This window comes from Trachurus trachurus, assembly GCF_905171665.1.
Source record: "Trachurus trachurus genome assembly, chromosome: 17".
In the NCBI taxonomy this organism is placed as follows: Eukaryota; Metazoa; Chordata; class Actinopteri; order Carangiformes; family Carangidae; genus Trachurus; species Trachurus trachurus.
In genome coordinates, this window is record NC_139900.1 from 5,742,281 (window position 1) to 5,759,735 (window position 17,455).

At 39.7% G+C, this 17,455-nt stretch overlaps 1 protein-coding gene across 3 annotated transcripts in view; it reads left to right on the forward strand.

The window, feature by feature from the left end:
• LOC311001056 (WD repeat-containing protein 37) overlaps positions 1–15,963 on the forward strand; it is a 28,378-nt gene extending 12,415 nt beyond the window's left edge. The window contains exons 6-14 of one of the 3 annotated variants that reach the window (XM_083992015.1): positions 1,984–2,119; positions 2,973–3,044; positions 3,171–3,215; positions 5,209–5,285; positions 6,248–6,485; positions 8,340–8,481; positions 9,784–9,918; positions 10,997–11,111; positions 12,492–15,963. In XM_083992015.1, the coding sequence (XP_083848141.1) occupies positions 1,984–2,119; positions 2,973–3,044; positions 3,171–3,215; positions 5,209–5,285; positions 6,248–6,485; positions 8,340–8,481; positions 9,784–9,918; positions 10,997–11,111; positions 12,492–12,623 (1,092 nt within the window). In that variant the 3' untranslated portion in view covers positions 12,624–15,963. Of the gene's footprint in view, positions 1–1,983; positions 2,120–2,972; positions 3,045–3,170; positions 3,216–5,208; positions 5,286–6,247; positions 6,486–8,339; positions 8,482–9,783; positions 10,462–10,996; positions 11,112–12,491 lie in introns of those variants that run through there. The other 2 variants (XM_083992016.1, XM_083992017.1) reach the window with 2 other exon arrangements.
• The last annotated feature ends 1,492 nt before the right edge of the window (positions 15,964–17,455 follow it).

Consider the following 17,455-nt stretch of genomic DNA (forward strand, 5'->3'; position numbering starts at 1 on the left):
AGGAGGAAGTAAGGACAAAGTGAAGGAAGGGAGGGAGGGAGGGAACAGATTCGTTCAAGGAAGAAAGAGGAAGGAAGAAGGGAAAGAAGGAAGGGAAAATGGAAGGTAAGGTAGAAGGAGAGAGGGAACAGATTGGGTTAATTGGGTCAAAAAGGAAGGAAGAAGTAAGGACAAAGGAAAGGAAGAAAGGAAAGAAGGGAGGGAACAGATCAGGTCAATTGGATCAAAAGAGGAAGAAAGTAAGGACAAAAGGAAGGAAGGAAGGAAGGAAGGGAATAAAGACTGTGGCAAGAAGGAAGGGGAAAAGGAAGGAAAGAAAGATGGAGGAAGGGAACAGATCCGGTCAATTTGACCCATAAGGACAACAGGAGGGTTTTAATATATACATATATATATATATATATATAAAACCATAACTCTTTTAAATCTTCTTGCTGCCTCCTCCCTCCTGCAGATGTATCTTTCTTTCTTTCACATGTTTTTTTTAATCTACAATAATCCCAGTCTGCTACTGTAACCTCCACATACAGCGCTGATACTTAACGTGTCACATCTGGGTTAATGCATCATCATCATCATCATCATCGCCGGCGTTTTGTTCATGAAAACGCTGTGGAAGCATCAGGGAGACGCCGGGGACATTATAGATGAATATTAATAACAAGTTAAAAGCTTCTTCTGAGCCCCGGCACATGACAACGCAGCCTGCTGACTGAGCAGCTCCTCAGTGACCCTCAGTTCTGCTGCTGACCTGCTTCCCCCCCCCCTCCCCTCCCCCACCCCGACACTCCCCCACTCCCCTCCACACCAGACCAGACCAGGGTTCCTACACAGACCTGAAAATAAAAAAAAATGGAAATGTTTTGGAAAGTAAGATTCAAAATTCAAAATTCATGCTGCTCCCTACAAAGCTAAAATGTAAATATTTCTAATAACGACCAGCTCAATGAATTAGAATATGATGGAAACGTTTATTTATGTCAGTAATTCAATTCAAAAAAGTGAAACTAATACATTATATAGCTCAGGGGTGTCGAAACCGGCCCGGCAGAGTGCAAAAAATTTGAAATTGCACATATTTTTATCAATAAATTTCAGGTTGTTCATATTGTTGTGCATATTATGTTAAAATGGATTACATCCCAATACAAGTATGGAAGGTTTTAGAGCTAGGATCAAGTACTATTTGACTCCTGAATGCACATGTCCTCTTACCGAACGCAGCTGGTGATTCTAATGTAATGATGAAAACTGTTTTAACAGTTTTTATGTTTGTTTTGTTCGTGTTTTTCAAGTGTGTAGTTCATGTAGACCGACTGCGCTGCTCTCTTGGCCAGGATCCCCTTGAAAAAGAGTTTCTGTATCTCAATGGGATTATTCCTGGTTAAATAAAGGTTAAATAAATAAAGTAGTAGATTGATAATGTACTAAAAACAAAGGGAAAAATTCAAAATTGTTTTTATGTATAGGTTATCATGCTGTTATTTTTACTGGTCCGGCCACTTGAGATCAAGTTGCGCTGTTTGTGGCGCCTGAACTGAAGTGAGTTTGACACCCCTGATATAGATCCATTATTACACACAGAGTGAAACATTTTACATCTTTATTTATTTTATTTATTTTAATTGTAATGATTATGGCTCACATTCAATGAAGACCTAACATTCAGTATCTTAAAAAAAACGGAATATTACAAAAGACCAATTTGAAAAAGCATTTTTTGATATGAAAATGTTAAAATTACGTCCATTTATATTCACTCAGTAGTTGATTTGGAGCTTTGAACTACTGTAAATGCACTTTTCCATGGTATTATAGTTTATTGAGATGCAGCTTCAAGTGGAGCCGTCGCCTCTGTGTGTAGGAACCCAGTCAGGACGACACAGACCTGCAGACAGATCGATCTCCAGGTGTGGTGTGTTAACGTGTGTGTATGTGTGTGTGTGTTGTTGTTGTTGTTGTTGTTGTTATTGTCGGCGTCAGATTGTGTCCAGTTTCAAAGCGACCACGTCCAGAGCGGTGTGCCAGCTGGTCCGGGAGTACGCCGGCCACAGAGACGGCATCTGGGACCTGAGCGTCACCAGGATGCAGCCGGTGGTGCTGGGAACGGCGTCCGCAGGTACCGAACCACACCGCACCGACTTTAACTTTATTTAACCGCTGCGTGTGTTTAATCTGATTCCACCGGTTCGGTTTTCTCTCTCTGTGTCGGTCTGTTGAGAATCTTTAAAGGAATAGTTCACCAAAAAATGTAATTCAGTTCATTTAGTGACTCCCCCTCATGCTGATGAATACTCTGGAGTAGTTTTTTATTCCTCAAAGTGCAACTGGAGACCTGGGAGGCCGGTTCCTAGTCCAACCAAAACTTTATATGAGAGTCAATAGGGCCCGACACAAAAACGTCCATAAAACTACACAAAAACCATTTAATATTTCTCCACACTGCTCGTCCACTGCAACCCAAGTGTCCTGAAGGGAGATAGTCCAGAGTTGACTCGAAACGACGTCATTTAGGACATTTTTACAGCCTAAACAGTCCTGTATTGAATTTGCCTGGGGTGCGTGAACGTCAGAGCGCAATACAGGACTGTTTAGGCTGTAAAAATGTCCTAAATGATGTTGTTTCCAGTAAACTCTGGACTATTTCCTTTCAGGACACTTGGATTGCAGTGGGCGAGCAGTGTGGAGGAATATCAAATGGTTTTTGTGTAGTTTTATGGATGTGGTTGTGCCTGGCCCTACTCTCATAGTATAAAGTTTTGGTTGGACTAGGAACCGGCCTCCCGGGTCTCCAGATGCACTTTGAGGAATAAAAAACTACTCCGGAGTATTCATCAGCATGAGGGGGAGTCACTAATGACTGAATTTCATTTTTTGGTGAACTATTACTTTAAATTACGGTTCAATCAACAAATCGAAAAAAAGTGTGAAAACAGTGAGTGATGAATAAACGTTGTTTTTCGTCCCAACAGACCACACGGCCATGCTGTGGAGCATTGAAACTGGGAAGTGCCTCCTCAAATACCTGGGCCATCAGGGATCAGGTACAGTCACGGTTAAAATCACTCTGTTGTCGTTTCAGTACATTTTTATAAATGAAATGAGGAAACATAATTTTTTTATTCTGAAAAAGCTTGTTGTAATAAATAAATGTGTCTCTGTCTCCACAGTCAACTCCATCAAGTTCCACCCCACTGAGCAGATGGCGCTCACAGGTCAGAAACTCACATTATAAACTGTATAATGTTGTATATACAGCTCTGGAAAAAAAATAGACCATTTAAATCATGAGTTTCTCTGGTTTTACTATTTATAAGATAAGATTAGATGCTTTATTGTCATTGTATATCAATCATACAACGAAATTTCCATTTGAGGGCATTCCCAGATACCCATAGCAGCATTTATAGGTATGTGTCATTTAGAGCATTCATTTAGTGCAAACTGAAAACTAGTCAGAATAACAAAGAATATTGAGTCTTTTCCGACCTTGAATAATAATAACAATGCAAAGAAAACAAGTTCATATTCGTTCCTAAACAACACAACATGAATATTTTAACTTAGGAAGAGTTTATAAATCAGTGTTGGGGGGATAATGTTAGTGTGGATTTTATAATCTGGTTCTATGGTTCAGGTGATCACCTCATTAAAGAGAATGAGTTGTGTTTGTGTCGGTATTTTAAAAAATGAGTGCCGTACATGTAGAGATGCTCTTATGAAAAACATTTGTGAAATTGGTCTCTTGTATATTTTACTGAAACAGCCTCAGAATAAAATTCACTTTTATTTACTGCAGCTGAAAAAATGTTGATAATGTTTTAAATGAAATTAACACATTTGGATTTGGATTCTAAAAACTATAAAAATACGTTTCGTGTGTTATCACAGTTTTAACCTCAGTGTGTTCGGCTCAGTGACAGTTTTATTAAAACATCGTTAACTCTGATCGTCTCGCAAATGTATTGGTCTAATGTACTATCTGAAATGGATAAATATATATAAAACTGGAGATGGACCCAGTGTCTCTTATTTTGGGCCTCCCAAATCGTCGTTTAACATCAAAACATAATAAGAGGCTGTACTGTATACTTACTTATGCAGCGAGAAAGAATATTCTGTTACAATGGATCAATGACAGGGTACCAACTGTTAAAGGCTGGCAAGGAGCGGTGTTTGATCTAGTGCCATTAGAGTACCTTACATGCATATTACATTTAAGAACAGACCAATTCCATAAAGTTTGGGAACCCTATTTGAAGTATGTAGAGCCTGGTGTCTCTTTAGTCTACTTGCCAACAATGAGTACCCGGAAATGTTGAGTACCCCAAAGTTTTATGTTAGAAATAGATAGTATGGGTCCCCAGTATTCAGAAACTGCCGGATGCTAACTTATATATATTGGACAATTAGCATAATTGACATAATTAGCATAAATTAGCATAATTTCCTATATGGGCAATATTTCAACAAAATTGACTTGGCTGATCTGGGCAATATTGGAGAGGTTTTAGGGGTTATTGATGATGCTGAATCCATTTCTGACATTTTCAAAATCCAAAATGGCCGTCTAAACCGGTGACCAGATTTTTAAATCCATCAAAATCGGCCCACTGGCAGTTAAAATCTGGTCACTTCCGGTTTAGACAGCCATTTTGAATTTTGAAAATGTCAGAAATTGATTCAGCATCATCAATAACCCCTAAAACCACTCCAATATTGCCCAGATCAGCCAAGTCAATTTTGTTGAAATATTGCCCATATAGGAAATTATGCTAATTTATGCTAATTATGTCCGTTATGCTAATTGTCCAATATATATAAGTTAGCATCCGGCAGTTTCTGAATACTGGGGACCCATACTATCTATTTCTAACATAAAACTTTGGGGTACTCAACATTTCCGGGTTCACAATGGGGCCCTATGGGCTGGCAAGTAGACTACTTGTATAATGTTGCAGGGATTTTCTTGAATGCTCATACTGTATATTTTTTCTTACTGAACCCTAATTATATAGATCTGAGCTGACGGTTGTTGTTTTTTTTTTGTTTTTTTTTATTATTATTTGTTTTGTTTGTCTATTTGTTTTGCTTTTCATTCCTGTGGACCATATTTTGTATCCATCCCTTTCTTGTAAAAGTTAAAATTCAATAAAAAATATTGTTAAAAAAAAAAAAAAAAAACTCTGATCGTCTCTTCGTCCTCAGCCTCCGGAGACCAGACGGCTCACATCTGGAGATACATGGTGCAGCTGCCGACGCCGCAGCCGGTCGCTGACATGAATGTGAGTATCTCTGGCCTGTGTGTGTGTGTGTGTGTGTAGGGCTGGACGATTAATCGAATTTTGATCGTGATTACAATTTTGGCTTCTCACGATCATAAAAACACTGTAATCGAAGAAAAATGATTATTTTTTTGTCTATTGGTGTTTTATTCTGAAAAACACACATGCGCGAGAGCAGCGGCCACCGCTCAGGACGAATGAACGGGAAATAATAATTTAAAACACTCGCTCGTCTCCTCAAAGCGGCCGCACAGCAACAACCCTCCTCCTCCTCCTCCTCCTCTTTCTCCTCTTCTTTCTCCTCTTCCCCCGGCCCGTAGGCTACATGTGCATATGTTAACGCGGCGGATAACGTTATACGATGTTACAACGTGTATTTGTGTAGTTTAATCTGTCATAAACAAGAGATCACTTATGGGGCGCGTGGGCGCGTCAAAAAAAAAAGTTATGGGGTGCGTTTGTGACGAGAGCTGGGACAGCGCAGCGGGGCGGAGGCTCTGATCTTCCCAGGTTGGATTTCATCCCAGAGACGCAATAAGCGACACACACGGAAGCAGAGAGCCTCCATTCTCCCTCTTAATAAGTTAAACCATGACAATTACTCCAAATCTGTTTATTCAAGGTAAAAATGTAGAAAAGTTAAGTTAAACATCCTGTATAGTTTCTGCAGCTGGATCATAAAACTTAAAAAAAAAAAAGTTTTAAATAAATTTTGAATACATATTTAAAATTATAAACTTAAAAACCTTAAACACACATTGGCACTGTTTATTTAAGGTAATAGTGTAGCATGGTCAAGCTACCCCCCCCCCCCCCCCCCCGGCATAATCGTGTAAATAATCGTGATTTCAATATTGACCAAAATAATCGTGATTATGATTTTTGCAATAATCGTCCAGCCCTATGTGTGTGTGTGTGTGTGTGTGTGTCCTCTCTCTGATGTCCCCTCCTCTCTTCTCCAGCAGACGCCCTGCGAGGACGACGTGGACTTCTCGGATAAAGACGAGGCCGACGGCGAGGTGGAGGGTCCCAACGACTGTCCGTCGGTCCGCGTGGCGACCACCACGCTGCGCAGCCACCAGGGCGTCGTGATCGCCGCCGACTGGCTGGTCGGAGGCAAACAGGTGGTGACGGCGTCCTGGGACCGAGCCGCCAACCTGTACGACGTGGAGACGTCGGAGCTGGTCCACTCGCTCACCGGTAGGACGGAGACACGGGACGTTACACCAACACCAGCTGGGTTCACAGTACAAAGATTATTGAAGAGATACTGTATTTAAGCAATATATGATATGATATATTGCTTTTATAAAACGGTTACGAATAAAGGCAATATGAAAGAGGGATACGCAATCAATTTCATGTAGTTTTATTCAACCAGAAATACATATTATCCAATAAAATAGCCTCACTGTGGAAAAAATAGTCCCACCTCTCCAGACGTTAGCTCCAAGTAGCTCTGCATCTCGTCTTTTCCTCCGCTTTTTTTTCAGGTGAAAGTCACTGCTCAGTCCCCTCTACCATTGTTAACCCTCCCCGGAGGTGAAAGTTAACCTTAAAGGGATAGTTCAACATTTTGGCAAATTGGCCCATTGCCATAATCGCTATAGTCATAGCAGTAGGTTCATTACCTTTAATTGTAGGTGTAAGCTATTTTCAGTACGGCGCAGCGCAGCAGCTGGCTGCTCAGAGCTAATTGCTAATTGGAGCTAATGGAATTTCTTGGTTTCCCTCATTAAACTCATCAAATTCAACATCCCAAAACTCCACAGCGCTTTTGTAGACAAGTTGTGACCTGCACAACCACCACGCTATGAGATAATGACGGAACGATACGAAACGGAGCCGTTTTCGAGGTAAATACAGGGTAAATACGGAGACTGCTTGCTGAAAAACTGTCCCTGAACGCAACGCGCATCAGCGGTTTTGTATGAATTTACCTCGAAAACGGCTCCGTTTCGTATCGTTCCGTCATTATCTCATAGCGTGGTGATTGTGCAGCTCACAACTTGTCTACAAAAGCGCTGTGGAGTTTTGGGATTTTGTATTTGATGAGTTTGATGAGGGAAACCAAGAAATTCCCTTAGCCTCCATAGCGTAGCTCTGAGCAGCCTGCTGCTGCGCTCCGCTGTACTAAAAACAGCTTGCACCGACAATTAAAGGTAACGAACCTACTGCTATGACTATAGCAATTATGGCAATGGGCCAATTTGCCAAAATGTTGAACTATCCCTTTAAACATGTGAATTCAACTACTTTTTTAACATCGTAAAAACATCAGCTGTCTTTTGCTACGGACAGCAACAGTCTGTTGTCATGGATACATGACAACAACTTCCATTCATACCAGTCATACGTGCCTGAAGCGGAGTGATAGCCTACGCTGTGATAAGGCTTTAGAATAGTAGCCGTGGTATATGCTCATTATACCACGGCTAACAACCAATCAGATCGCCGGATTTCACCTTTCCGTTTTATAAATAAAAATAATCTTTGTATAATTCTTTTTTTATTCTCTTAAATTATCAAGGAGAGAAGCACTTACATTTTGTTGTGCTTCGATGACAATAAAAGGAAATTGAATTGAATTTTATTTAGTGAAAACCCTAACCCAGCTAGCAGGTGGTGGCCTGAAAAGCGATATTTCAGAAATTATGAAAAATGAAATTTTCGAAAAAGTACAATTGCTATTTGCAGATGTTTCCATTGAAAGGTGTTTTGCGATCTCTTTAGATATCCCATAATTCTCTTAAATTCTTAAAGGGATAGTTCAACATTTTGGCAAATTGGCCCATTGCCATAATCCCTATAGTCATAGCAGTAGGTTCGTTACCTTTAATTGTCGGTGCAAGCTGTTTTTAGAACGGCGGAGCAGAGCCGTGAGCTGCTCAGAGCTACGCTACAGAGGCTCATGGGATTTCTTGGTTTCCCTCATCAAACTCATCAAATACACAATCCAACAACTCCACAACGCTCTGGTGGACAAGTTGTGACCTGCACATTCACCACACTATGAGATAATAACAGTGTGTGTGTGTGTGTTTGTGCTCTCAGGACACGACCAGGAGCTGACCCACTGCTGCACACACCCCACCCAGCGCCTGGTGGTCACCTCGTCCAGAGACACGACCTTCAGACTGTGGGACTTCAGAGACCCGTCCATCCACTCTGTCAACGTGTTCCAGGGACACACCGAGTCAGTCCCACACACACACACACACACACACACACACACACACACACACACACACACACACACACACACACGCACCAGTGTTGGGCTCGTTACATTTAAAAAGTAATTAGTTACAGTTACTAGTTAAACCAGCACTGATATCAGAAGTAGCCTGTTGGACAGCGATCTATGTTGTGTAGATGTTGTATATTTCTAGTTTTATTGTCTTGGGGTCTGGGTTATGTAATAGATTACAGATGGAAATGAGCTTTTCTGCTAAATCTGGTTCACACATCTTTATATTCTTTTGTTTAATGTCTGTGCACGGCTTTTTTTCTCGACATTACTTTGAAATTTACCATTATTTCTAGGCATTATGACACAGTCACTTGTTATTTCTTGGCTATTTATTTATTTATTTTTTTGAAATATGTTTATTGATTTTCAATGAGGAGAAAAATGAAAAAAGAAAATACAAATAAAATGAAGAGAAAAAAAAAGTGGAGGAAAAAGAGGGAAAAAGGAAAAAAAAAAAAAAAGTGAAGAACACAGCACATCAAGCACAGAGATATTTCACGGTCATAACATGAGTACTATAGATATAATATAAAAGTAGAAAAATAAATAAATAATAGTAAAATAGATAGGTCAGTAGACATCATCATACATTTGTTTGCACTGTGAGGTTTGTACAATAGCCAGTGTTTATGGGTTCACATTTTTAAGGTAATTCAGTACTGGGTCCCATGTTTTATCAAACGTATCCCCTCTGTCTTCATTGTAGAATCTCAGTCTCTCCAGATGTAAAGTATTTGACAATTCTCCCAACCATAAATTATAAGTAGGCGCTGAGTCCATTTTCCACACTCGTAAAATCAGCTTTTTAGCAATCACCATCCCAAACTGAACTGCTCTTCTTTCAAATTTATTAACAGAAGAAAGGACACTTGTGGCCCCTAGAATGGCGACCAGGGGGTTGGGTACCAGATTTTTACCTTCTTGGCTATTTCTTGACATTATCACGTAATTAGTGGCCTGTAAGTTAAAGGGTTACCAAAAAAAAAGTGTGTATAACCTGCACTAGCTGCACTGTAACAGGTGGATTATTATTGTCAGTAACGGTAATGCAGTTGTGACAAGGGAAACAGTAACTTTTTTGATTAGTTGTTACTGAAAGTATCTGTTAGTAACGCTGTTTATTTATAACACCATTATTCCCATCACTGACACACACACACACACACACACACACACACACACACACAGCGCTGTGTGAACGCAGCTTCTTGTCTCAGCCCATGTCCTCTCTCTCTCCTCCTGCAGCACGGTGACGTCGGCCGTCTTCACGGTGGGAGACAACGTCGTCTCCGGCAGCGACGATCGAACCGTCAAAGTGTGGGACCTGAAGAACATGAGGTCGCCCATAGCAACCATCCGCACGGACTCGGCCGTCAACAGGTCGGTGTGTCGCAAAGCAGCAGCCGACATCACAGACCAGAGACAGGATACGCTGCTCCTTTAACTCCTCGTTTACTGAAACTATCTTAACTTTGTTCTTGTGAAGTTGTACATTTGTGACCCGTTCCATCAAAATGAGTCGGAAGTCGCAACGTTCTATTTTTAGATAATCAGCTGATAACGTGGAAAACCCATAGAAAATCAAAAAAAAATGTTTACCCTAATTTCAAAGCAATGACATTCAAAAACAATCTCCCAAAGTTTCACAGTCCAGATAATTGAGAAAAGGCACGTAAATGATGATTAAAGTTGACCTGCAACTTAAACCCTCTGGAAATGAGTGCTGCTTCGGTGCAAAACATGAAATATCTTCTGAACCGTTCATGATAGAGACGAGCTGTAAACTGCATCTGAATCGCGGGATTCTCCGCTTTCCGACGGTCATTGAATGTTGCCTCTATGACGAGAAGGGACGGGTACAGAAACAGATGCTAAACCGAGTAGCATCGACGCTAACAGAGTGTAGCATCAATGCTAAACCGAACGTACACGCTTGCACATGTTTTACAAAATGTCAACAAAACATGACAACTTCTGAACCGTTTATGATAGAAACGAGCTGTAAACAGCACCTGAATTGTGAGATTCTCTGCTTTCCGAGGGTCATTGAATGGTGCATCTATGACAACAAGGGACCTTATAGGGTGCATGTAATCACGTGGTACAGGAACAGATGCCAGAGTCACTGGCAAAAACTTTAACTGCAAATTTCTCAGGTTTTAGAACGGAATAAGAGAGTGAAAGATCATAATTCAAATGGCCACATCTCAAAAACCATCAAATGTATGACTCTGACTAGGGTATCATTTTAAAGCTTATTTTCTAATCTTTCCATTGATACCAAAATCTCAACTTTGAAATTTGGGTCACTGTGACTCATTTTGATGGATCGGGTCACATTTTAAAACGTTGCAGAGCTTCACAGTGGATTATTATTATTATTAATATATTATTATGATAATGATGATGATGATGATGATGATGATGAAGGCTCATGGTTGAACTTGCTGCCGTTCAGGATCAGCGTGTCGGTGAACCAGAGGATCATCGCTCTTCCTCACGACAATCGGCAGGTCCGGCTGTTCGACATGTCGGGGGTGCGACTGGCTCGACTCCCACGGAGCAACAGACAGGTCAGTGACAGGGGGAGGAGGAGGAGGAGGAGGAGGAGGAAGAGGAGGAGGAGGAGGAGCTTCATCAGTCTGTCTACTCTGTCTGTGGCATTTTCTTCTGTATTTTATCTCTCTGGCCTGGTCTCCTTGTGTGTTAACGCTGGTAAAACCTCAGCGCTGTGATGCACAGTCAAGTAACTGACGTCCTTTTGTTGTTTTAGGACGACAATATTAATTCTCTAGTGGTGTCATATGGACGTAGAAAGAGCCAAATGATCAGAAAAAGAAAGGAAAATAAAAAAAACGGAAAATAAATTCCACATATTCGTTGGAAACAGAAAATGAATATAAACGTTTTCTTGGACGCTATATAACTGTTGTTTGAGGCCTTTGGGTTCACGGGGGAACATAGTAAGATCAAGGTCAAGGTCACGTTTATTTATAGAGCCCCTTATAAACAACCTAGGTTGACCAAGGGCTTTATATATAATAAATAATAATAAAATACAATGGTAAATTTCAGGGCTTTAACTATGATACAAAATCTATTATTTACATTATTTACAGAAATGACTGGCATGAAAACAGTGTGTGTCTGCAATGAGGGTGCACCGGCCTTTTTGTCTTGTTTCCTGCAGTAACAAACTTTCTCATTCTTCCGTATGATCCCATGTTTTGGTCTTAGTTTGTGTAAAATGCGTAAATGTGTAATCTACAAATTATTTATTGTATTTACGGCTGATTTTCCCGATAATCGCGACCACACAAGGCAACAGAGCAACAATCTGGATGTCAATGAACATTTTTCAGCACTTCATTTGTCGCTGTTGGACTTTGTTTCTTTATTATTCAATCAAACAGAGTAGGTTTTGTAATCCAGAATTAGATTTGAGAGCAAAAGTATCAATATTGGAATCAAAAAAATGTTTTATTGCAAGTAAAAAAAACGCAAATCCAAAAGTTTTGTTTTGTGAGTTGAACCTGGTGGGCGGGGCCTAAGCAGAAAGACACGTCTCTATTGGCCAGTCTTGCAAAGGAACATTTAAAGTTTTTGACTCAGAAATGAAAAGACTTGCAAACAAAACTTTTGGATTTGCATTTCTTAATCAATCATTTTTTACTTGCAATAAAATAAAATAAAATGCTATATGCAATATTGATGATACTGAAATATCCTGGTTTCGATAAAAAAAAAGGAACAAAGTTGCTCTCCACCGCCATTGTGTGCAGTGGCGTTGACTTCAGAGGGTTAACAACAGTTGCCGTGTGTTTGTGTGTGTTTGTGTGTGTTTGTGTGTGTGTGTGTGTGTGTGTGTGTGTGTGTGTGTGTGTGTGTGTGTGTGTGTGTGTGTGTGTGTGTGTGTGTGTGTGTGTGTGTGTGTGTGTGTGTGTGTGTTTCAGGGTCACCGGCGCATGGTGTGCTGCTCGGCCTGGTGTGAAGACAACACCTCCTGCAACCTGTTCACCTGCGGCTTCGACCGCCAGGCCATCGGCTGGAACATCAACATCCCCGCGCTGCTGCAGGAGAAATGACCTGCACCTCCTCCTGCTCCTGCTCCTCCTGCTCCTCCTGTCACCGGACACACTGAGGCTCAGCACGCCGTCACCGTCGACGACCCGCCGTGTAGTGCACAGTTTGGTTTCACTCGGTTTTTGTCTGTGAAAAGTTTTGTTGTAACAGCGACGTAAAAACATCACGAGGTCAGTGTTCGATACTCGACGGGGACAGGACGCGTCGTTCTGTCTGTCCACTGCCAAAACACACACACAACACAAAAACACAGCAACAACGCACACACACACAGCTGCAAAAAAAAAAGAAAAAAGCACAACAAACTACAACCACTAGTTTTATAGGATGAGTTTCTCCTGGTCTGTGAACGTTGATAAAATAGTCTTTTAAAACTTTACTTTTTACTGGTTTTGGTAATAATTTGACAGTTCACACACTCTTTAAACCAGAGTTCATTCAGTTATATCAGTTGAGCTGTTTTCAGATGATTTTTCCTGAATGAATGTATCCTTTTGTCTCCGTGTGAGCGCGTAATGCACCTTTAAAAACAGAATAAAACAGAAAAAGAAAGAACCAGTAGCTGTTACACTTTTTTTTTTTTTTTAGAATAAAGATCTTTGCAGCTTCTGTGCTCAGGTCGAGTGTGGGAATGAGTGAACAGCTGAAACCTGGTGGATGTTTAGGCTCCTGACTTTTAAGATTGTTAAAGCACAAAACCCCAAAAAACAAACAAACTGAAGTCTGGTTTCTCTTTTCTGTTGAGCTGAGAGACCTGAGGACTTTGTGTTGGACAGATCCACTGTGCTGCTGCTGCTGCTGCTGCTGCAGATGTAGTAGTTGTTGTCAGGGTTGAATTTAGACCTGTCACTCACTCACACTGCAAAAACTCAAAATCTTTCCAAGAATATCTGTCTTATTTCTTGTCAAAATGTCTAATTTCTAGTCTAAACTAATCTCTTTCCACTTGTTTTTAGATCATTTTCACTTGTTTCAAACTAATTTTCACTTGAAATAAGTAGAAAAATCTGCCGGTGAAAGCAAGTTTTTTTTGTGCTTGTAATAATTAAGGAAAACTTGCTCCACTATCAGATTTTTCTACTTAATTCAAGTGAAAATATGCTTGAAAGAAGTAAAAAGTGTCTAAAAAGAAGCTACTTTTTATGTGATGAGTCTATTTGTTTTGACTAGAAATGACATTTTGACTAGAAATAGGAAATCCGATTGTTTCCAGCTCAGACTGAAGGAGGAAGATGAGCCTGTCGGGTTTAACTTCTATTTAAACCTAAAACTGTTGAAGACGATTAATAAACCAAACTCCCAGAATTCAGTGCAGCGACCACCGGGCAGTTAAAGTGTGTGTGTGTGTGTGTGTGAGTGTAGTGATTATGATTATAATAACTAGATGAAGTTAAATTCATCTGCACTGATGTTTTTTTCTTTGCAGCAAAAGAAAACTGAACATTTACTGATTCATGTCAGGTGACACTTCCTGTTTGTCGTCTCCACTGTGGTGCGTTCAGGTGACGCTCTGGGTTTAAACACACTGCTTTCTCTCGTTCAATGAAGCACAAATAAAATTCACATGCACACAAAAGAAAAACAGGATCGGTTTCAAATCCAGCATCTTTAAAAAAAAGTGTCGTACAGGAAGTGATGATGAAACATTTCCTCTTGTTGCACACGGACCGGATGTGATTGTAACATAAAAAATAAAAAATAAATAAAAAAAAACAGACTGTTCTTCGTCGGTAATCGCAGCGCCCTTTAGTCGTCAGTGTTGTGGGGATTCAGTCGGTGTCGTATCTGTTCTGGTGCTTGTTTTTTTTTTTTTAAACAAGTCAAATCCCTGAGGAGAGTCGTGATGCGTTCGCTGTCACGTTGCTTTAGCTTCGCCACTGTCACGAAAACGCTCAGCCAAAGCTGCATTCAAGTGTGTGAGTGTGTGTTTGAGGGTATTTCCCAATGTTACAGTAGGGAGTGTGTGTGTGTGTGTGTGTATTGATATGAACATGTGACGTGTTCAGTGTTTTAACGCAGCCGTCGTCCTGTTGTCGTACGTTAACGTGTGTTTGATCGATCGATAACTGATCAATAACATGACGAACATTTCTTTTTTTCTCTGGTGGATAATTATCCACAGTTTCAATGTTTTATTTTGTTTTGTTTGGTAATACTTAACCGCTGCCTATTTAAATGTGTCTGTAACCATGGAGACGCCTCAGAAACACAACGTTTTGAGACCAATTCTGATGTTCGCGGGTGTAAAAAAAGTAAAAAAAAAAAACGCTGTCACTTTGAATACTCTGAAATGTTTGTGAAAAGGCACATGTGAAGTGTGAACCTCCTAATACTTTAACAACATAACATTTGTATGATATTAATTATAATATATGAAATAAAGCAGCCGATCGATCGATCGGGCTGCACAGTGTAATTTAGCTGCAGCAGTTTTATTATTATTATTATTATTATTAGCCTTTATAACTTGATGACATGTTCGTGCATTTCATTTTTTTTTTTTTTTTTTGTAAATTCATTTTATTGCTTCAGTGGGTGAAGATGTCACTTTATTTGTAAAAGTTTTACATTCACACACACGAAAAAGTTATATTTGTTAATTTAAACCAAGGATGGTCTTTGTTTCTACATGGAACTAAACTGCAAGTTTTTTTATTGGGCTAATTATCAAGAGTAGTTTTTTTATTTATATTAGTTTATAAGGAGTGAATTCTGATTTAAAAATAGGAGCACTGGCTTTAACTTCCTGTTAAGAGAATAAAAGTCTGTAGTAAAAGATGATTTTAGCAGGAATGGCAGCAGAGAGCGGGAACTGACTCATCCTTGGTTTAAAATAAATGAAGAAACAAAGTGTGTGTGTGTGTGTGTGTGCGTGCGTGCGTGAGATGTAATATTCTTTTCTTTCTGACAGTTTCACTGCACTCGGCTCTATTTGCATTTTCTTCTACCAGCACTGAGCCGCTCCGTCACCGTCGCCACGTCCATAATCCACTGAATGTCGACGTTTAACTCTTCACGTTGTCGATCACAGTGAGAAGAACAGGTCACATGATCATCATCGTCATCGTCGTCCATCTCAGATGTGCCGTCTTGAAGCCTTGTAAAACCTGTGGCTCCGTGGTGTGAACAGTGTTGACGTGTGTGTGTGTGTGATCTCAGTTGGTTGATGTAGAGCAACAAACACCACAGCTCAGTTCTCAGAAAAAAATAAACTAAAGTAGAAAAAAAAACCTGTTGGATCGACTTGATCGCGGTTTTTGTTGGATTTATAGCTGTGTACTGAGGAACAAGCATCTCCTGCTTGTGAAATCAAAATAAAACGTTTGTGCTGTTTGAACGTTTCCCTGTCGAGTGTTTTTCCTGTTATTCCTCTTCTATGTGCTGGTATGTAATACTGGATAAACACACACGCATCAATTAACACAAATAAGTTCATTTATTTGCAGTGATAAAAATAGTCATGGCCAATATAAACTACATACATTCTGCATCCCTAATTATTATAATAATAATAATAATAAAAGTTTCACATAGCGTTTTTAACACCACTGGCTTTCAGTAGAAATACTCTGTTACATTCTTCATCCCAGAAAACGTATCTAGAAATAAAACACAAAGAGACAAGTGGCTACAAAAATATGGCAAAAACTTTCTAAAATAACAGCCTTTGGGATATTTGTGAATAAATTCAACCTTTAAGGAAATTAAGGGATAAAAACTGACAACACAAACACCATAAATCTGTATTCCACATGTTGTAATGCACACAGTCGTCCTCTAGGTGGCGGCATGTCTTCACACTCCTGAGCTCAATAAACGTCAGCTCTTTACAACACTGCTAAAAATGAATTAACATCATCAAATATACATAAAACAACAGAACAAACTTTTTTAAAAAGGAAAAAAAACACAAAACTTTGAAGAATCTGCTCACACAGTGTTTTTGTGTGGGTTTTAGATTTTAGATAAAATGTCCTCCTATGTGACAAAAACTAGGTTTGTGTGTGTTTCTGTTCTATGGTACTTTAGAGGACCAACACTGGTTTACACCTCATGAGGACCCTCTGGTCTCTCCTCATTCTACAAAGGGTTAAAACTGAAAATGAAGGGCTCTGTATTGTGTAAATGGAAATACCTCACAGACAGGTATGTAAATACAAAACTTTTAACACACAAGATAAAAAAAAAGGGATGTCCAACAACTCCATTCATACTTATTCAGTAAGAAAAAACAACAACAAAAAAGACCCATGACCCTCCATTCACATTAATTACAACAAATCTAGTTTTTCCTCTTAGGTTACGCAGCTTTCATGAAAATATTTATATAAATACTGATTTTAGACCCTTTTTACCTTCAATAGCAAGTTGTTTCAAATAAGTAATTTACTAGTATGCGCTACATGTTTATAGGCTACGTAATCATCAATCATCTAATTTGTGCCGACGCACTTGGTTTTTTTTAAACCTTCATTTTCACGTCCAACTTTAAATGTGCAGCTGCTTTGCAAGATTTCTCCACAAGTTTTTTTCTCCAACACCATATATTGCTTAGTTTAACCTGTGTGTAATTGTGTGTTTCCATTAGAAATAAATCACAAGTCAGATTTTCTGAGTTCCCACTTGGCTACATCGTCAGAATCGCCCTCTTAAGTTGGTATAACCCTGATCTCACAATCCAAGATGGCCGCTCCGTGAATAAAAGCTTAATATCACACTGTTAATCAGACTCTTATGCTGTGTTCAAGACAAGTCAGAACCCAGATCTTTCCGACCTCCTACTTGAAAAAGTGCAATCGAACGGCACATCAATTTGGAACTCCCACTTGACGAA